At 38.0% G+C, this 22686-nt stretch overlaps 1 protein-coding gene and 1 long non-coding RNA gene across 2 annotated transcripts; both read left to right on the forward strand.

Annotated features, from left to right (window-relative positions):
- The first annotated feature begins 375 nt into the window (after nt 1-375).
- Nucleotides 376-1897, forward strand: LOC117906488. The gene is made up of 2 exons (XR_004649833.1): nt 376-416; nt 1286-1897. It is a non-coding gene; the product is annotated as an uncharacterized LOC117906488 (long non-coding RNA).
- A 14938-nt stretch (nt 1898-16835) lies between these two features.
- Nucleotides 16836-20570, forward strand: LOC117905510 (the record flags this gene model as incomplete). The annotated part of the gene is made up of 3 exons (XM_034818422.1): nt 16836-17108; nt 17409-19181; nt 19410-20570. Coding segments are annotated over exons 1-3 (3207 nt in total), but the record flags the coding sequence as incomplete, so codon positions are not given.
- Nucleotides 20571-22686: the final 2116 nt, after the last annotated feature.

Consider the following 22686-nt stretch of genomic DNA (forward strand, 5'->3'; position numbering starts at 1 on the left):
GATTTTTATATTTTTATTAATCAATTAAATATAATTTAAAATAAAATAATTAGAATTAGATTTTTTTTACTGATGAACCTTAACAAATTTAAATTAAATATATATTATGAAAGAGTACCCAATGGTAGCAGGATTGAACCCAAGCCACGGTTTTGATTTAATAAAAATTAAGATGGATAATTAATAATTAATAATTATTTATATGGAGGAAAATTGTTCTCATGATTTGTTTCCTTTTATATATATATATATATATATATATATATATATATATATATATATATTAAATCTAAAACTCAAAAAGGCCAGCACTTCTCTCACTCGAGGCATCAAGAAGCCCTTTTCTGAAGTTGCCCTCCAGACGAGAGAATCCCTAAAAAGGCCCTATTTTCCTCTGCCACTCTCAATCCTCGCAGGTATTGCTTTTTATTTTGCTCCCTGTGTTTTCTGGATCTGTTCTAGGGGTCTCTTTGCTTTTATGCCACTGGATTTAAACTTCACGAACCCTAAATCCACTGAAGAACACAACCTTTGCCTGCAAATCATGATCAGATTACCAAATAGCATCTTATTGTGCCTGGACTGGACGTGTAGGAAATATCGGGAAATTTCCCGACTAAAAATACCGATAAATACGGAAATATCACCGATATTTCCGAAAAATTACCGAAATTTCCACCGATAATGGTGACGAAGGAGCCAGCCGACAATCGTCGCCGAAATTTTTCGATATTTCTTTACTTAAAATTATTATTTTTAAAATAGAATAATAAATATATTCTTTAGTGAAGAAAGATTTTAAGGTGCACTGTCCAATTAAGGAACTTTAGGTCAAATTAATTATTTGAGCAAATAAAATATAAGTTATTAAAATTGTTGTTGTTTAAACCAAACTATTTTATTTTTAAAAATCAATTTAAAATAATATTTTGATTTTTAAAAATAAAAATAAAAACCCTAGTTATAAATTTAAATTAGAACCAAAACTCCTTATTGGGACTTATTCCAAACTAAATAATTTTTTATTTATATTTACATTTTGAGTTTGACAGATATTTGTTATATCTTATATTAGATAGAGGACAAAATTTAAATTTATAACGCTATATATGTATCAATTTCTTAATTATATAGACATGTTTTAAAACTTAAGGTACAATTTTAGTCTCTATATTTGTTAAAAAAATTAGATATTACTGTAGACCCCCTGAACTGGGGGCAGAGGTGGGTTTTTTTTTATTATTATTCTTGTTGTTTTTTTCTTTTCTCATTGCTTTTCTTTCAGCTTTCTTGATCCACCCGAGGACGGCTGGAAGTAAAAGGAAAGAGAAAGACAGACCCGAGGACGACTGAAAAGAAAGGAAGGAAAAGGGTGACAGAAAAAGCTGGCTGGAACAAGGAGAAGAGAGGGAAAAAAAGGGGTTTTTTGGCGCTTCTCTGGATTTTCTCTAAAAAAAGATCAAAAAGCAGGAGTTTGGAGGGGTTGAGTAAGAGATCTGGAGGAGTCTTTGGGACTTCAAAGACGGGTCATAGCCAGAGAAAAAAGGGGAAAAGGGTTGTGAGGAGGGGGGATGGTTTCCGGAAGAGAAAAAAAAACAGAGAGGAAAAGAGCGAGTAGAAGGCAAGTTGTATGATCTTCGCTTGAGGATTCAGGTATGGCGATTATGAGCACTTTCACTCCGTATTTTCTTTATTTTCCTCTTTTGACATCATCGTGCTTAGGCATGGTTTAATGGGTTTGTTAAGATATGTGCTTCGTTTTGCCTTTTCTCTGGTTTTCTCTGTTTTCTCCCTCAAATGACTGAGGTATGCTTTTGCTTTCTTCGAGTTTGATGTTTGATTAAATACCTAAAAGCTTAATGCTCATTCCACCAGCTGCCATTTTGTTCATCACTCATGAAACGAGGTTGTGCCTGATAGTTTCTTGAGTCTCTTATCTTTGCTCTGTTTTAGCCATTTCATCCCTTGCGCTTTTATGCTCGCATGTGCTTAACTGTGAATGGCTTTGGACTGTGTATCATTCTTTAAGAAAACTTTGGATGCACCTAATTTGGATGATGATGGTCACTTGAATGTATTTGGACCGAAAATAAGTTTGGATTGGCATGGTCATTGGTTTTCATATGAGCCCATGTTCAGGACTGTAAGAGAGGAGAAATGAGTTTTTCTGGCGCTCAAGAGGATTCTGAAAATTTTTCGAAGCTGGCTGGTGCTGGTGCTGGCTGATGCTGGCTGCTGGTTGGTGCTGGCTGGTGCTGGTGCTGGCTGGTGCTGGTGCTGGCTGGTGCTGGCTGGTGCTGGTGCTGGCTGGTGCTGGCTGCTGGCTGGTGCTGGCTGGTGCTGGTGCTGGCTGGTGTTGGCTAGTGCTGGTGCTGGCTGGTGCTGGTGCTGAAGCCAGGCACGGAGGGAGAGGAACAAGCAAGGAAGAAGATGAGGATTTGGGCTTGAGCTTGATGGATTTGGGCTTGATGGAGTTGGGCTTTTTTTTTTTTTTAATAAATAGGACATGGACTTGGGCTTAATGGATTGGGCTTGATGAAGATGGAGTTTATTAGTGGGTTTGGGCTTATGGACTTGGGCTTGATGGATTATTATTATTATTAATTATTATTATTATTATTAATTATTATTATTATTATTATTGTTATTATTATTATTATTATTATTATTATTATTGATTATTATCATTACCATAATTATTATTATTATTACTATTATTATTATTATTATTATTATTATTATTATTATTATTATTGTCAACGGATTATTATCATTGTTATTATTTTTAACGAATTATTATCATTATTATTATTAACAGATATCATCAATATGATTTTGCATTCATTTAAATTTATTATGTATTTTTCTTACCCTTAGGGGGTAAAAAGGGGTAAAAAGGTAAAATAGGGAAATGAAAATTATTTGAATTATTTTTTAAAGTCTTCTTTACTAGTTAATATATGTAATATACATGGATCCTTTTTATATAATGTTCTCATCAACATAAAAAAAAAAAAAAATCGGGTTATTTAGAAAATTGAAGGTGTAAAATCATATTTTAAAACTAGAGTCTTTAGTCTTAACCCTTGACCTCAAACCCGTTTTTGCCGGAAAATTGGCGTTTTAGGGAGACTATGTCTGGTCGGAAGGGGGGTATTACCGTGACACGAAGTGATGTTTTAAAATTTTTGAATTTTACTACCTGAATTTTTGAGATGTCCGATTGCAAAAACTTAATTTTTAAATATAATATTATTTTAATAGAAGTTTGAAACCTTTATATTATTTTAATAAGTTTTTGTAAATTTTATATTAAAATATTAAGTACTTTAATAGATGTTTGAAAAATTTTATGTTATTTTAATAAGTTTTTGTAAATTTTATATTAAAATATTAAGTATATGAGAAAAGTTTATATTATTTTAATACTAGCAATAAATGTGTTCACACTGTAATTTAATAAAAAACTCTCAAACTCTCACGGAGATTTCAAGAGAACCTTGACAAACTGTTGTTGAAACTGCTTATTAGGAATAGTGTCTGGTGATGGGAAAAGTTGGTATCAGAGCCTTTCTCTGTGTATTACAGTATATTAATTAGGAAAGGAGACTGAAGATTCATTCAAATTAATTTTCAGAGTACCGAACTTTATCTTACCCCATATAAAGTTTGATTAATTTTTGCCTAATTTATTCTGAATATCTTTATTTGCTCTGTTTACTTAGCATGAATTAGTGTCATAAGAATTAATGTCTTTTATTCCTTATCCTCCTGGTATATATAATATAGATTATGATCGTGTAAAAGAACTTAATAATAGGCTGTATGCTCAACGTAAAGAATTTAGAGAAAATTGTGATAAATTACATAATTTAAGAACTAGTGTAAAAGATTTAACCACAGATATTAAAAACCTAACTTCTCTTAAATATTTGAATGAATACGAAGTAGCTATACAAGAAGCTTTTGACGAACTTTTTGCTACAGAAACCATAATTAGGAGAGAAATTGTAAAATATTATATTGATAATTTATATGCTAGCTCATCTAATTAAAACATATTAAAGATAATGAACCCTCATCTACAAACCCAAGAGGTAAAGCAGTTAAAATTTTTAGTAGAGACACAATTAAAAATAACAAACGAAGTACTACAAGAACAAATTCCGAAAGAAAACCAAAATAATATAGATATTTTAAAAGAAATCCAGAAAAGACAAATAAAATCTATAGAAAAACTAAACACAGTCTTAGGAATTAGAAAAGAAGCTGGAAGACTTTAAGAACCATAACTTGCTAAGAAATAACCTAGATTACATTAAAGAACAATTAGCTAGAGAAGAAAAATTTGTTAGAAAGGAAATAGAACAAATAAAATTAGAACAACAAAATTTAAAAGAAACTTTAGAAAAAATTAACCAAAAATAGATAAACTTTTAGAACAAAGAAATATAGTAATATCAGAGGAACAAAAATTAAATAACCTTTTAAAACAATTTGAAAACCTTAATTTAGGAGAAAAACCAATAATTAAAATAGAAAGAAAAATAAATCCTTTTGAACCAAAAAATCTAGCAATAAAACCATGGAAATAGTAGAAGCAATAAACCCTCGAGATAATGTAAAAGAATTTATTGAAGAAAAATTAAAAAAGGCAGTAAAGGAAGTAACACCTTACAAAAAACAATTAGTTCAAAATAATAAAATAACTAGATTTTTAAATCAACATACTATAAGTTCAATAGGAAATATTGTATATTTAGATTTAGTATCTCCAGAAACAAAACACAAACTATTAAAAAATAAAACCGATAAATATATGCATTTAGGGATAATTCTGATAGGAATAATAGGACTTCATCGTAAAGAAATTGGAGCACTTATAAATATTAACCTTTTAGATACTAGAAACAATACAGTAGGACGAGCTCTTTTAGCTAGTGCAGAAGTTAATATGAACCAAATTACGCAGTTATTGGTTGTATACCTCAATTTTGTATAGATCTTAAGGAATTCACAGAAAAAATAAAAATAACTGTAAATACTAAAGGTTATGATATGGAACTAGGAAGTAAAAATCTTAGCATAGCTATAGGATTTATAGGAAAAACTACTAATGCTTTAAGTTTAAAATGTATGATGGAATTTGATGATATAGTAAAAACCTTTGGAAGTAAGACAGTAAATATGATAGAAGCAAAACCTGTAAATATAGACTATTTACTAGGACGAGAGTGGGAATTACCTCAAATAAATAAACCAATAATAAAATATCCAACATCCAGTAGCCTATATGAAAACCAAGATGGAAGTGCAAGTATAACCTTTGGAAATTATAAAACTGTAAATGTAGAGGTAGAGTCAGATAGTGAGATAGAAACTGTAAATGTTATACAAGAAGATATTTTACTAAACATTGAGACAATAGAAAACCTATACAAAAACTCAGAGTTAGTAAATATAATGTTAGAGGAATTTAGTAATCCAACATTACTAGACGAACAAGTAGATCAAGAAAACTTTGTTAATATAATGTGTAATAACTATACAGATGACCAAATAATAGAACAACTATATAAAACCAATTTAATCAAAAAACTTATAGATATAGAAATGATAAATCAATTTACTATTCAACCAAAAGTTAACGAAAACATAGAAATAATCTCAAACGAATCAATAAATACAATAAATGAAGAAAAAGAATCTGTAAATGTAAAAAGTGAAATAGTAAAATATAATAAGCCGTATAGCAAGCCAAAAGGACCTCAATGGAAAACTAAAACAGAACCTTCTAGTTCTTTGCAACCAGTATATAATTCTTTACAACCAGTATATGAATATGGAACAATATTAGATATAGATAGTGCGCAAGATCTTAGAAAAACCATAGAAAACTGGGAGCAATCTTTAAATTCAGCAGGTGTGGTAGTATCGTTTGAAAACCAACAAGAAATTTATGAATTTTGTAAAAGCACCCTTAGAGGAACTGTACTACAATTTTTTAGAAACATGGAACAAGAAAACAGTAGTTATTTTCAAGAAGTTAGAAATAATTTTAGCATATCTGTATTTATAAATCTAATAAAACTTTATTTTTTAGGAACAACACAAGAAGATGTAAAGGAACCTGCAATATAACTTCATAAGTTAGAACAATTGAAATTATGTAACCTTTCGTATATAAGAGAATATGAACAAAAATTTAGGAAATATGCAATCCTTGCTAGAGTAGACAGAACCCCTGAATATTTAAATAAATATATATTAAAAATACAAGGACCCGTAGGACTTAGACTATGGAATGAATTTACAACCTCCGAGTATAAAAACTCTCCTTATATAGGTGCTAGAATAGAATTTGTAAAAAATTGGTTAGAAAGAGAATGTGTAAGCATAGGAGAAAGAAGTCAGATAAAGAAACAAGACATAAATCAACAACTTTGTAGAAAATTACATATAGGAGAAAATCTAGATATAGGATGCAGAGAATATAAGTTTAGAAAACCTAAGAGATATAATAAATTTTTAAGAAGAAAGTCAAGAACCTTTTATAAAAAACGACCATATCAGACAAGGTATAAAAAACCTGGAAAGTTTTGGATAAAAGAAAAAGAACCTCAGAGAGAAAAAGACAGTGTAAATGCTATTTGTGTGGTCAGGAAGGCCATATAAGACCTGAATGTCCTGAACTTAAAAAACCATTAAATGAACGAAATAGAAAAACACAAGTAAAAATAAACCTAATAAATGAGTATTAGCTAGATAGTGAAGAAGAAGAACTTATCAGTGAATTAGACTTTGAAAGTGAAAATTCGAGTGTATATAGTATAGAAGATAGTGAAAATGAAAAAGAAGAAATTTGTATGATTATTGAAAAAGAGGAAAATCAAGCTAAGAAAACCCCTTTAAATTTAGAAAACCTTGTACAACCTTTAGAAAGTAAAATAAAACCTTATAATATATGGAAATATTTACAAAAAATAATCAAAGGAAAAATTTCAAAAGAAGAAGAAGATAGTTGTTCAAAACCTAAGGACACAGAAGAACCAAAAAGTCCTGAAAAAGAACCAATAAATCCTGAAAAAATAACCATACAAACAATAGAACAAGTAAATATGGCAAATAAAGTTAAATCTATTATTTTTCCAACAACAGTTAAATTAAAAACTATAGAATTAAAGGTAGATGCAATGTTAGATACTAGAGCCAGTAAAAACCTTTTATTTGAAACCTTAGTACCTCAAGAAGATCAGCAAACATTAGTTCAACCAGTAGAGTTAATCCAATACAATCAACAAAAACTAATACTAACCAAGTATATTTCAAACGTACCAATTATAATTAATAACATAACCTTAGTATTGCCCCAAACTTATCTTGTACCTACCATAAGTTTATATCCTTTTATTTTAGGTTTAAATTTTGTACATTCTTTACAAGGAGGGATAACAATACAAAATAACCAAGTTAGTTTTCATCCTAAAACCACAACAATTGTTTATACAAACATGGAAAATGTATTAAATAAAAATCATAATGTAACATCTCATCAAATTAGCAAAGTGGAGGCACAAAAGGATAGCATAATTAATGACTACTCAGAACAATTAAGAAATGCAAATAGATTAAAAAACCTTATATTAGAAGCAGAAAAAATAGGAATTATAGGAGAAGACCCACAGAAACATTGGAATAAAAATAAGACAACCTGTAAAATACCAATTAAAAACCCAGATTTAACAATAAAAACGGCAGATATAGCATGCAATCTTATAGATACAAAAGAATTCAAAATTCAAATAGAAGAATTGTTACAGAATAACCTTATAAAACCAAGTTTTAGTCCCCATAGATCCTCAGCTTTTTTAGTTAGGAACCATAATGAAGAAAAACGAGGAAAAGCTAGGATGGTTATTAATTATAAAAGATTGAATGATAATACATATGACGATGCTTATAAAATTCCAAACAAAGATTCTTTAATTAATTCTATTCAAGGATGTAAATATTTTTCTCAGTTAGACTGTAAAAGTGGATTTTGGCAAATTAGACTAGAAGAGGATAGTAAACCATGGACAGCGTTTTCATGTCCTTGTGGATTATATGAATGGAATGTAATGCCATTTGGACTAAAAAATGCTCCTCAAATATTTCAACGAATGATGGATAATATTTTTGGCAAATATTCTTTTGTTCTTGTATATATTGATGATATTCTTGTCTTTTCATATACTCTTCAAGAACACATAAACCATTTAGAATTGATTTTTGAAAAATTAATTAGTCATGGATTAATAGTAAGTAAAAAGAAATTGAAATTATTTAAGACTCAAATAGAATTTTTAGGATTAGAATTAGAGGATGGACAAATAAAATTACAAGAACATATAGTGCAAAAAATAAATAATTTTCCAGACAAACTCGAAGACTTAAAAACCCTTCAAAGTTTTTTAGGATTATTAAATTATGCTAGGCCATATATCAAAAACCTTAGCAGATTAGCTGGACCCCTTTATAGTAAAACAAAAAACACAGGGCAGAGATATTTTAACCAAGAAGATATTAAACTTATACAGAAAATAAAAGAACTTGTGAAACATCTCCCAACCTTACATTTACCCTTAGAAAATGAATATAAAATAGTCCAAACTGATGCTAGTCAAACAGGATGGGGAGGTATACTTTTAGTAGTAACTAATATAGGAGAAGAAAAACTTTGTAGATATTGTAGTGGAACCTTTAATGATTATCAAAAGAACCTTAGTTCTACAGATTTAGAAATTGAAGCAATAATATTAGTCTTAAAAAATTTCAATTATTTTTGAACCAAGAACAATTTACTTTAAGAACCGATTGTGAAAATATTAAAAAATTCTTTGAAAACAAAAATTCTTCAAAACTGTCCACCAAAAGATGGATAAAGTTTCAAAACTCTTTAATTGGTTTTAAACCTAAATTTGAACATATTAAAGGAAAAGATAATATATTAGCAGACTGGTTAAGTAGACAAATAATTAATAATGTTAATAATACTAATGATTGATTTCATGATTACAGGAACATGGCTCAAAGAAAACCTACAAAAGCTAGAACCTTTCAATACGGAACCATATGTCTGAATGAAGTGTTGAATCCAAATCTAAGGTTTAACTCTTTATTTTCTCAAAACCTTTTTGAAGAACATAAGGTTATTGTAGATAATTTTTGGTCTCTAAAACCACAGAGTTTTTCGAACCAAAATTTAGAATACGCTTATGGAAAAACAGTGTCAGCTTTAGCCCAACATTTACAAAACCTTCAAAACCAACTGATTGCTTTAGAAACCCAAAAATTCCAAAACCTCAAAATCCAAGAAAATCAAGAAAAACTGATAGAAGATTTAAAAACCAGTAGAGTGTCGATCAATCAAACTAACTGTTCAAACAGTCAACCTGAAGTAATTAGTTTAATTAAGAAATTAGCTCTTCTTACTGAACAATATGAAAGGCTTGTTGTAAAAAACATAATTGGAGTTGATAACTACTCTTTTGTCAAAACCTTTTTCCTACAAACTCAATATAACGAAGTGTTTAAAATCAAGAACTTTTGTATAAACATTTTAGAACTAAAAATGTCGGGATAAAAACAGGGTATATGGCATATCACGACCCTGAATTTTTCTTTGTTATATACTTAGGTTATGTAAATATGTCTGTTGTAAATAAAGAAAATTTTGATTTAGTACCGCAACTTATGGGTCAAGGAATTTTAAAGAATGTTTTTATGAACCATATATCTCAAATCCCTGAAAATTTCCCAGAAAAATTGAAAGATATTTTAAACTATCTTTTTAAAACCGAAAAATATATAGATATTTCTTTTGAAACCATTCCACCTTTATTTCAACCCGATGGATCAGTAGTACCAGCCTATCACCATGTATATATAAAACATAATAAAGAACCACTTATCCCTCAACAAGAACCAGAATGGGAAATGACTCGTTTAGATGAATTTCCAGAATTTTTTACTCGCTTTAGAGCTTTTCAAATCTATGATCTTAGACCAACCCGGAATAAATTATTTCATCTCATTGGCGAAACAAAAACCATGTCTATATGGAGAGTAGAACCTTTAGAACACATTATTGTTCCAAAACCTTTTATTACTTCTGAAGAACAGGATTTTATAACCGAACTCAGTGTAGACATACCAGAACCATCTTCCTACCTCAGTGATGACGCATTATTTTGGGACAACCTGGACGATGAAAGCTATCATAATCTACAAAATGCAATGGAAGGATGATGTCAGCAATGACGATATTTGAAGCAGTAAATGCATCTTCAACTACAAAAATTAAATGCGGCAGTACAAGTTCAGAAGCAGTAAAAACATCCACAAGCCACGTATTATGCATGTAATATAAAGAGAAGAAAGAGACAAGAAGGAAGAGAAGAACGGATGAAGATGAATAAACAAAGTCAAAAGTAAATGTCTTAAAAGTCTTTGTATTTATACCAAACCTCTGAACACTGTATGCTATTATTATTAATTCCACTTTCAAAATCTTATGCTTATTTTTATTATTAACCCAACCTTTTAGAATCTTATCATTAATATATTATTATTATTATTATTATTATTAATTCCACTTTCAAAATCTGGTTCTTATTTTTATTATTAATCCAACCTTTTAAAATCTTATCATTAATCTTATCATTACTATTATTATTAATTCCACTTTCAAAATCTTATGCATATTTTTATTATTAATCCAACCTTTTAAAATCTCATCATTAATATCTTATTATTATTATTATTATTAATTCCACTTTCAAAATCTTATTATTATTATTATCGTTATTATTAATTCAAACCCTCAAAACCTTATTGTTATTATTATTAATTTAACTTTTAAAATCTCATTATTATTATTGTTATCATTAATTCGACTTTCAAAATCTTATTATTATTATTATTATTATCGTTATTATTAATTCAAACCCTCAAAACCTTATTGTTATTATTATTAATTTAACTTTTAAAATCTCATTATTATTATTGTTATCATTAATTCGACTTTCAAAATCTTGTTATCATTATTATTATTATTATTATTTCAAAACCTTATTATTATTGTAATTATCCTTATTATTATTATCGTTATTGTTATCCCCTTAGGCCCTTATAATTCCAAAGCCTTCCTTTAATCCCTTTTGTTTATCCATATTATTATTATCATTTATTGTCATTATTATTATTAAAAATCTATACTCTAGCCGTTTAATTTCTTAAAGTTCATTTCTTCTTATTATTATTAAAAATTTGTATTCTCGCAGTTCAATTTCCTAAAGTTCATTCCTTATTATTATTATTATTACAAATTCAACTTTCAAAATCTATATCTGTCCAGTTTAATTCCCTAAAGTTCATTTCTCATTTTCTTTGGCAAATTTCATTTTAATTATCGAGGCTCTAATATTTTAAATTTAATTCCAAATACTCTAATCTTCAAACAAATTCCAGAGATCCGGTTTTCACTCGAATAGTTTTAATCCCCTTTCAGTTCCTAAATAACATTCTGGTAAGCAATAATGAATTCTCCATAATTCCTAAACACGGGATTTGCGAGACTAGCTCATGAATGAAAAATTGGGCTTTGGTGGGGGCCCCATGCTCGATCTCTTTCGATTTGTCAACTGTTGTGCTTAATGTACTTTGCTTGAGCTTCGTTTTGCACTCCGATACGCATGAGCTATACTTTGTATTCATCAATTGTGCACTAATTCTGTTTCTTGAGAGCGCATTATGGCTCAAGGCCGAGGTACGCATCCACTCCCATTCTAGTCAATCTCTATCGCGTGTTTTGATTCTCATATTGTGCATGATTTAGGTGGGTATCCATTGACTTTCTCGTTGATTGTCACGTCAGTTTCATTTTATTAGTAGAGACCCGACTTTAGGGACTTAGAGGGGTGCTACGGTCTCTACCGTACCTTCCCGATAAGTAACCTGACCCCCGAACCCGATCCAGTTTTTCACAGACCACCTTTTCTGAAACAAGGAGTCACACTTAGGGTTTTTCTTTCTTATTTTGTTTACCCTTTTAAAAATAAAACAAAAATAAGTGGCGACTCCAAGTCATTCTTAATAAATAAAAATCATAATTTTTCAAATCAAAATCGAGCTCGCCATCGGGTGGGAAACGCATGAGCCGAAATGCAGGGTCCACAAAATGGCGACTCCACTGGGGATTTTTTTTTTTTTAGAGGGTCAAGCTTGAACTTAAAGTGAAGCAAACATGGCATTTGATGAGTCGATCAGTGAGTACCTGCCTCTTGATTGCACATTGGGAGTTTTTGATGCATGCTTAGATATTGTGTTGTGACATTGATATGATTGATTATCTTGATTTGGGGCTTCAGATGTCGCTTTTTCTATACTTCATTGCTAGATTAGTATTGGTACATTGACATGCCGATTATCATAGATTGCTCATCTTGTTTTGCTTGGTATAGCGATTCTGTTTCTTCCTGATTATTCTGCTCACTTCACATGCATGGACTCACTATTGTACATCGTTTGACTTGCTGTGTTGTCCTCTTTGACTTGCATATTATCTTGATCGTCTTTTGGGCATGATGTTCGTATTGCTATTCATCCTGATAGTCGTAGCTTTTTGTGTGGACATGAGTGATATATCCTGTACTCTGCCTGATTGTATGATGCATGACTGCCCTCCCTCTGTATGATTGCATGTCGCCTGTCTATGTGGGTCGCACTTCTACCCCCCTACCTCCAACTCTCTTGGTTTCGGTCATTCCTTTCATCTTGGTTCTCACTATTGCAAGTGTGAGGCCTTCTGTGTGCTTGCTTTCTGACCGAGCCAGAGATTAGGAGTAGGGTCTAGCGATGGGCTATATCGATGTACGGGAGCATTCTGGAGGAGAGCGACACTTTGATGTCGATTGGAGTCCGATCATTGAAGACCTGTATAACCCGGAGCTAGGTTTCATGGATATTTGTGCGACCAGTGTGTTTCCTCTTCTGCTCTAGATTCATAGGGTTTTCGGATGCACCCACACCATTACTGTGCACTTTAGTTGGCTTTTGAGCGTTGAGAGTTTGAGAGGTTTCACTATAGAAGCCCCCTGGGATGCGAGGTAGTGCATGTGTGGAGGTGATGACCACTTTGCATGGAAGCGCCCCGTCTCTTCGGAGGCGTGCAGAGGGTTGCATACCGCTGGAGAGTATGATCGCTTCTGCTAGGGATATTTTAAAGTCCACCCGTATCCATTTAGAGCCACCTTCACCTTGTAGGTTGAGCCGTAGATCCTTTGATTAGGATTCCCTCCCTACACGTGGGTGCATCTGAGGGCTTTCCGTGCCTCTGTAGCCGCAGTTTTGGATCCGATTTTCCCTCTGTTTAGTCTCCAGTTGAGAGTGCACTGAGATCAGAACGAGTTTGAGTACGGTCGGACCGTTCATCTTCACTTGGATGCTTTGCTGGTTCCCGCTTAGATTACCTTTTCTTTTGTACATTCTCAGAGCCATATCCTTATTCCGTTCTTTGTGCTTTCTCAGGATCGGACCTTTGTTCTTCATTTGGATATACCTTCGTGGGATAGAGTAGAGGAGGAGACTTTCAGGATCGGATTTTGTTCACAGCCTGGATACACCTTCTTGGGTCAGAGTTGAGGGGAGATTAGTCCGATATTCAGAGAGACAGAGTATGGATCAGCAGGTTGTTACTGTGGATCAGTTCACGGCCGCCATGGCTTCTATCCAGGAGGCTTTGGCCAGCCTCAGGCAGGAGATCAGTGGTCAGCAGGGTAGACCACCAGTAGTGGCTCAGGATGAGACACCGCATGACTCGTTGCCACCTCCACCGCCACCACCTATTCCTTCGGCGCCTCAGGCTTCACCTTATGTACTACACGGGCATTCTGAGATCACTCCGCCCGCTGTTGTCCAGACCATCGGCGCTGATGACGCTCATGCGCGTATGGACCGCCTCGAGCAGTGTATGAGACAGATGAGAGTGTCAGATGGGTCAGTTGTTTGGGACGATTTTGAGGGTATGCTGGTAGCTAGTTTGCCGGCTAAGTTCAGGATGCCAGAGATCGAGAGATATACAGGTATTGGTTGTCCGCGCCTCCACCTTAGACTTTATAGCACCGTGATGAGGGCTCATGTTTGGACGAGTCTCAGATGATTACTCTATTCCCCCTATCTCTGAGTGGGGCAGCCCAGCGATGGTTCGTTTCTTTGGAGTCTTCACGACGTCGGACATGGGGTGACTTGGCCCGGGAGTTCCTACGACAGTTTTCGTTTAACACTGTCGTGGATGTATCGAGGAGAGAGCTAGAGGCTCTGAGGCAGAGGACAGAGGAGTCTGTTTCTTCTTTCATTTCCCGCTGGCGCGGGAAGATAGCTGAGGTAGTGGATAGACCATCAGAGAGAGATCAGATTCAGATGGTTTTGAGGAGTTTACAGCCCAGGATCGCCAGACACGTGGTCGGGGTACCGTTCGCAGATTTTGGGTCGTTGGTTATGGCTTTATACGATGTCGAGGACGGCATCTCGAGAGGATTATGGACAGATTCTTCCCCTAGTGATATTAAGGGGAAGAAGCCATTCGTAGGACCGAGGCCAACAGATGTGAGCGCTATTGGTTCTTCCAGTCAGAGGCCTCTCAGGCGCCATCAGCCGATCCCACAGTTTCCCGAGCCTCATTCATCCTATGCATCTCAGCAGTTCAGGTCACGGGCACCTTCCCCGGCTTTTGATCAGACATATCAGGCTCAGCCATTGACTTTACCTTGCTATGCCACCCAGGGCATTGAGAGGCCTCCTGTTTCATATACGGCCACTGGACAGCCATGCTACGCTGCACAGTTCACTCCGAGGCCCGCACCTTCACACCCTAGGCCTCGAGCTCAGCAGACCTCTGCACCTTTTGCTTTGAGGACGCAGAGGCAGTTTTCATAGATAGGCATGCCGTTGAGCCAGGCTCTTCGGAAGCTCACAGAGGCCGGATTATTGGCCGCTCTCACTCCGAGACCACCACCTCAACCTCTTCCCCCTCAGTTCAGGATGGACTTACATTGCGCCTACCATCAGGGGCCTGGGCATGAGACTGATCGATGCACCGCTCTGAGGCACGCTATTCAGGATCTGATAGATCAGGGTTTGGTACACTTGGGTCAGCCGAGTGTGACCACAAACCCGTTACCGACTCATACCACGCATGCAGTTCCTCCACCAGCCGGTGGTATCCATTTCTTGGACTTCGATGAGATTGACGACCATGTCCATATGTTGAGTTGGGACGATCCAGATCCAGAGCCTATCATGCCAGCTGAGATTTATGAGACGAGTGAGGTGACTCTAGAGCCACAGATGCCCACTCCATTTCGATTAGTTCCCGAAACAGCCCCAGTACATGTGACCATTGTCGAGCCTCCGACTTCCACGCGCTATAGCGTTTAGACGCCATTCGTCTTAGTCCCAGATGTTGAGGAGGTTCAGGCTCCACACAGTGATGATCCTCAGACTCCAGATGTTCAGTATATCCTCCGGGGAGGGAGAGTATGAGACAGCCACCTCCAGCCGCTGCCGCTAGACCCTTAGGGGGTACATCATCCCAGGAGGAGGTCAGAGTAGAGGATGACGAGATTTTGAGGCAGTTGCAGAGCACTCAGGCTCGTATTTCTATCTGGAGCCTCTTAGCATCCTCCAGTACTCATCGAGATGCACTGACTCGAGCTCTGAGCCAGATCAGAGTTGATACCACGACCACTCCCGAGGGACTCATTCATATGATGACGGTTGGCAGAGCCACTTGTATCGTCTTTTCCGATGACGACTTGCCACCAGAGGGTTCAGACCACACACGTCCTCTCTATATATCTGTTGGTTGTTCAGGTCGCCGAGTTCCATCTGTCCTTCTGGACAATGGCTCGGCCCTGAACATATGTCCTCTGGCCACCGCCATCGCTTTTGGATACGCACCATCCGATTTCGGCCCATCCACTCAGACCGTCCGAGCTTACGACAGCACCCGTAGAGAGGTCATGGGTACACTACAGATTGAGCTCCTGATAGGACCGACCACATTTATCACTGTATTTCAGGTTTTGAGGATTCCTTCATCCTTTAACCTGCTTTTGGGCCGACCGTGGATTCACTGAGCTGGGGCCATTCCTTTTTCACTTCATCAGAAAGTGAAGTTTATCCATGAGGGCCAGGTAGTCGTCATACAGTCGGCAGGGGACATGTTCATTTCCGCTGAGCCCGTGCTCCAGATCAGCCATAGCGACGACGACTTACTGCTGACCGGGTTCACTTTTGATGAGGTACAGACTCTTGAGCTAGAGGACTTTTGCCGAGACTTCGTCGCTATGTCTTTTGACCAGCATGGCAGCACTATAGTGCTTGATATGATGAGAGGCATGTCCTATCTTCCTGGCATGGGATTGGGTCGTCGTCAGCACGGGCCTCACAAGTTCATAGCCATCCCTGATCACGATGTACCGTTCGGACTCGGATTCACCCCCACTGAGGTCGATTATCTCTATATGGCGCTATTGCGCAAGGAGAGGGTGAGGGCTCGACTGACTCACACGCCTTTCTATTATCCTGTGCGCCCGTACACCAGGAGCCTGACAGATTACTTTGTGAGGGCATCGGAGCCGCATGCACCGTCTGATGGGATCATCGGAGGACTTAGCACCACTCAGGAGGCCGAGCTTCAGCACCTTGTCCAGTAGTTACGATTGAGAGACGGAGCCCCTGGCCCTTCGACTTCTGCGTTGATCGCTCCTTCCTCTCCAGATCACACTAGCCTTATGACGCTTTGCTTCCCGGACGAGACCGATGAGCATGGGACCTTTGCCGAGGTCAGGGACATAGTGGACGGAGCCGCCCCACGTGACGAGTACGTTGATGAGATGCTCGCGATGAGCTTGATCCAGACCGAGGAGATAGCCCTGCCGGAGCGCGCTTCACTATTTGATCTCTTCGGGGTGTCCGTCCTCGAGATCACCGAGGAGGTCCAGACTGCCCCTACTCAGGAGTCTGCTGACGACCTTATAGTTCTTGATGATTTGTTTGATAGCCATGTTGGCATTATCGAGGGAGCGTCCGACTTTGTGGACCCACCTCTGTCATTTGACGTTCTGTCGGGGTTCGTCTCCCGTTTTGACTATGTTTCTGACTCTTCATCTATGGATTTGAGCATCTTTGAGTATTTGTCTGTCTCTTCTGGTATTGATTTATTTGCACCATCTTCACCCACATTACAGATTTTTGATATTGATGATGAGATTGCACAGCACGATTCAGACGATGACTCGTCTTCTGTTTCCGATTCGGATCCCGTTGATCAGAGGGTTTCACCTGCTGTAGGGGACACAGAGATTGTTGATTTCGGCACAGCAGATCAGCCTAGGGAGTTGAGGATCGGATCTGATTTATCTATTGATGAGAGGGACAGCCTCATCCAGCTGCTTAGAGCATACTTGGACGTCTTTGCATGGTCCTATGAGGACATACCGGGCCTTGACCCATCTATCGTCCAGCATCGTTTGCCACTTCTGCCCCATGCCAGACCGGTTAAGCAGAAGTTGAGACGATTGCACCCTCGTTGGAGCTTGCAGGTGAAAGAGGAGATCCAGAAGCAGCTCAGCGTAGGATTCTTATCAGTGGTCGAGTACCCGGAGTGGCTGGCCAATGTCGTCCCTGTTCCCAAAAAGGACGGCAAGGTGAGAGTTTGTGTTGATTTCCGAGATCTCAACAAGGCCAGCCCTAAGGATGATTTTCCTCTTCCACACATCGACATGCTAGTTGATAGTACGGCTAGTCATTCGATGTTGTCCTTTATGGACGGATTTTCCGGGTACAGTCAGATCTTGATGGCTCCAGAGGATATGGAGAAGACATCCTTCATTACCGAGTGGGGTACTTATTGCTACCGAGTCATGCCATTCGGATTGAAGAATGCAGGAGCCACTTATCAGAGAGCAGCGACCACCCTCTTCCATGACATGATGCATCGAGATGTCGAGGTTTATGTAGACGACATGATAGTGAAATCCCGAGACAGACCAGATCACTTGGCAGCTCTGGAGAGGTTCTTTGAGAGGATCCGACAGTTCAAATTGAGATTGAATCTTAAGAAGTGCACTTTCGGAGTGACTTCTGGGAAACTCTTGGGGTATATGGTCAGTGAGAGAGGCATAGAGGTAGACCCGGACAAGATTAGAGCCATCCTTGACATGCCTGCACCGAGGACAGAGAGAGAGGTCAGAGGCTTCTTGGGCAGACTTCAGTACATCAGTAGATTCATTGCCAGATTGACAGACATTTGTGAGCCCATTTTCCGACTCTTGAGGAAGAGTCAACCTACTGTTTGGGATGATCAGTGTCAGCGCGCATTCGAGAGGATCCGAGAGTACTTGTTGTCACCCCCAGTCTTGGCGCCTCCTACACCAGGCCGTCCTTTACTCCTATACCTATCCGTCTCAGACGTGGCTTTGGGATGCATGTTGGCTCAACTCGATGATTCGGGCAAGGATCGGGCCATATATTATTTGAGTAAGAGGATGCTAGACTATGAGACGAGATATGTCACGATTGAGCGTTATTGTTTGGCATTGGTTTGGGCCACTCGTCGACTGAGACATTACATGACCGAGTATTCGGTACACTTGATATCCCGTCTAGATCCTCTGAGATATTTGTTTGACAGGCCCGCCCTGGTCGGTCGCCTCATGAGATGGTTGGTACTTCTGACTGAGTTTGACATCCATTATGTCACTCAGAAGTCCATCAAAGGTAGCATTGTCGCGGATCATCTAGCTTCTTTACCGGTTTCCGATGGTAGGGCCATTGATGACGGCTTCCCAGACGAGGATGTCGCTGTTGTGACTAGTCTGTCAGGTTGGCGCATGTACTTTGATGGTGCAGCCAACCATTCTGGATACGGGATAGGCGTCCTGTTGATATCCCCTCATGGTGATCACATTCCCAGATCTGTTCGTTTGGCATTCTCGGATCGACATCCTGCCACGAACAACATTGTTGAGTATGAGGCTTGTATCTTGGGATTAGAGACAGCCCTCGAGCTTGGGATTAGACAGATGGAGGTGTTTGGTGACTCCAATCTGGTATTGAGACAGATTCAGGGCGAGTGGAAGACTAGAGATGTGAAACTTAGGCCTTACCACGCGTATTTGGAGCTACTGGTCGGGAGATTTGATGATTTGAGATATACCCATCTGCCTAGAGCGTAGAACCAGTTTGCTGATGCCTTAGCTGCTCTAGCTTCCATGATTGACATTCTTGTGGATGCCACTGTTCGCCCATTGTTGATCGAGTCGAGGTCTGCTCCTGCATATTGTTGTCTGATTGATGATACAGAGATAGATGATGGTTTGCCTTGGTACCACGACATATATCACTTTTTGAGACTTGGCGTATATCCTAAGGCCGCCACGGCCAAGGATAGGAGAGCATTGAGACAGTTGGCCGCCCGATTCGTGATTTGTGGCGAGACGCTATATAGACGATCACCTGATGGGATGCTGCTATTATGTTTGGACCGGGCCTCTGCCGATAGAGTGATGCGAGAGGTTCATGCGGGAGTCTGCGGACCGCATATGGGAGGACATATGTTGGCCCGTAAGATCATGAGGACCGGTTACTTCTGGTTGACCATGGAGACGGATTGCTGCCAGTTTGTTCAGAGATGCCTCGAGTGTCAGATACATGGAGACCTCATTCACGTGCCACCTTCAGAGTTGCACGCACTGACTTCACCTTGGCCGTTTTCAATATGGGGTATCGACATCATTGGGAAGATTTCGCCGAAATCTTCCAGTGGTCATGAGTTCATCCTGGTCGCCATCGATTACTTCACCAAGTGGGTGGAGGCTGCTTCGTATGCGAGATTGACATCATCTGGGGTTGCTAGTTTCATCAGATCACATATTATTTGTCGTTATGGAGTCCCTCATGAGTTGATTTCGGATAGAGGGGTACATTTCAGGGCAGAGGTTGACACCTTGGTGCAGCGATATAGCATCCGACATCATAGGTCGTCTGCGTACAGGCCGCAGACGAACGGGGCAGTAGAGGCCGCGAATAAGAATATCAAGAGGATATTACGGAGGATGATTGAGACTTCTCGGGATTGGTCAGAGAAGCTCCCATTTGCATTGTGGGCTTATCGGACCTCTTTTCGCACATCTACAGGCGCCACACCCTACTCATTAGTATATGGTATGGAGGCAGTGCTACCCGTGGAGATCGAGATGGGTTCATTGAGAGTAGCACTAGAGCAGCAGATTCCCGAGACAGATTGGGCTCAGGCTCGATTTGATCAGCTCAATCTCCTAGATGAGAGGAGATTGAGAGCAGCAGACCATGTTCGTGCATATCAGAGGAAGATGGCCCGCGCTTTCAAAAAGCGGGTCAAGCCCAGACCGCTACATGTAGGTGACTTAGTCTTGAAAGTCATCAGGGGATTGATCAGAGATCCTAGAGGGAAGTTCAGACCCAACTGGAGCGGACCTTATTTCATCAGGGAGTTGACCCTAGAGGGCGCTGCATGGCTGATGGATTTAGACGGAAACCGATTCTCAGAGCCAACCAATGTGGATCAGCTAAAGAGGTACTATGTTTGAGACCATGGTCGCAGGATGGGTGGCCATCATTTCGGTTTAGCCATTACCTTGTTATTCCTTTATTGACATCCTAGTCCGTTGCTAGCCCATTGAGCCTCACATGCGTATTATAGCCTTTATTTCACCTTGCTCACATTTTCACACCGGGACAGGGGCCCTTTAATGTATGCATGCATTGTTTGGGAGTTTCATGAGCCTTGGACCTAGGGGCATGTTTTTCTCATCATCTTTTCCTATCACTGCACCTTTGCATTTTCATCTCATCTTACTGGTTGTATTATTCATCTCTTCTTCCCTACCCTATCTACTATTTGTTTGTCTCATATTCTCTCCACCCTAAGTGGTGAGACTCCTCAGTTCATCACATGGAGGATAGTCACATCATTTCCACCATCTATCTCACGGACACTGGTTTAGAGATCCTTAGTTTGAGAAGGTCATCTTGTTAGAGAGAGTTTGTTTGTTACCTTAGCACTTGGGAGTGTGTCCATTTGTTATTGATATCATATTTGGGGTTCATTTGTTCATGTTCAGGGTACGCATGTTTGTATATATGTAAAAAAAAAAATAGAAAAAAAAAAAAACGCAGGTGTGTATTATTTTTTTATCATTGAGTATGTATATTGATGTTTGGGGGTCATTTTTATCGAGTATGTTCGTTATTGGGAGTTCGTATGTGAGCTCTCTGAGATCCCATGTTGTTTGTATTGTTTCGTCATATCTATTTGTGAGAGAGATGAGTGACCTTCTCCTAAGGACTCCGAGTCATTGTCCTTTCCATCATTACATTCATTATTGATGTGACCTCACTTCATGTTTGATCTGAGTCGATCACCACCTTTCTTCACATATTCATTGTTTCGCTGTCGTTTTTTATCGTTGCTTGTGATTCATCTCATTCCCTTCACATCTTATTCCCTCCTTACAGCGACCCATCTCGGGTTCGATACTCACTTCGCATCATCATTACACATACCACTATCAGTTCATGTTGCTTCATTTGTCTCCTTATCGACACCATATTCACGTTAGGCATCCTCAGGTCCATGGCTCATGGGGTTCACTATACATGTTGCATTTCATATATGAGGGCATGAGTTTTGATCATTGGGTATTTGAGCCTAGTTTCCTTTCATTTCTATCACCCTATCACCTTGGCCTACGTTACGTCCCGTGTCTTAAGACCACCCTGAGGCCATGGGATCAGATGTCGTCTTCGGCAGCCTCTACTTGGACAGGTGATTGAGATCTGGTTGATATTTAGATATCGCCATGCTTGTTCTTCTGGGAGTCGCCTCTTTGATGTGCAGGTCTGATTCAGTTGTATTTGGATTACCGGGATCGCAAGTTTGACGATGATTGATTTGCTGTCACCTGATTTTTGACCTATCATACCTCTGGCTGGTGCTGGCTGGTGCTGGCTAGTGCTGGTGCTGGCTGGTGCTGGTGCTGGCTGGTGCTGGCTGCTGGCTGGTGTTGGCTGGTGCTGGTGCTGGCTGGTGTTGGCTAGTGCTGGTGCTGGTGCTGAAGCCAGGCGCGGAGGGAGAGGAACAAGCAAGGAAGAAGATGAGGATTTGGGCTTGAGCTTGATGGATTTGGGCTTGATGGAGTTTAGCTTTTTTTTTTTTTTAATAAATAGGACATGGACTTGGGCTTAATGGATTGGGCTTGATGAAGATGGAGTTTATTAGTGGGTTTGGGCTTATGGACTTGGGCATGATGGATTATTATTATTATTAATTATTATTATTATTACCATTATTAATTAATTATTGTTATTATTATTATTATTATTATTAATTATTATTATTATTATTGTTATTATTATTAATTAATTATTGTTATTATTATTATTATTATTATTGATTATTATCATTACCATAATTATTATTATTATTACTATTATTATTATTATTATTATTATTATTATTGTCAACGGATTATTATCATTGTTATTATTTTTAACGAATTATTATCATTATTATTATTAACGGATATCATCAATATTAATTAT

The sequence above is a fragment of the Vitis riparia genome, chromosome 18 (genome assembly GCF_004353265.1).
Source record: "Vitis riparia cultivar Riparia Gloire de Montpellier isolate 1030 chromosome 18, EGFV_Vit.rip_1.0, whole genome shotgun sequence".
Taxonomy (NCBI): Eukaryota; Viridiplantae; Streptophyta; class Magnoliopsida; order Vitales; family Vitaceae; genus Vitis; species Vitis riparia.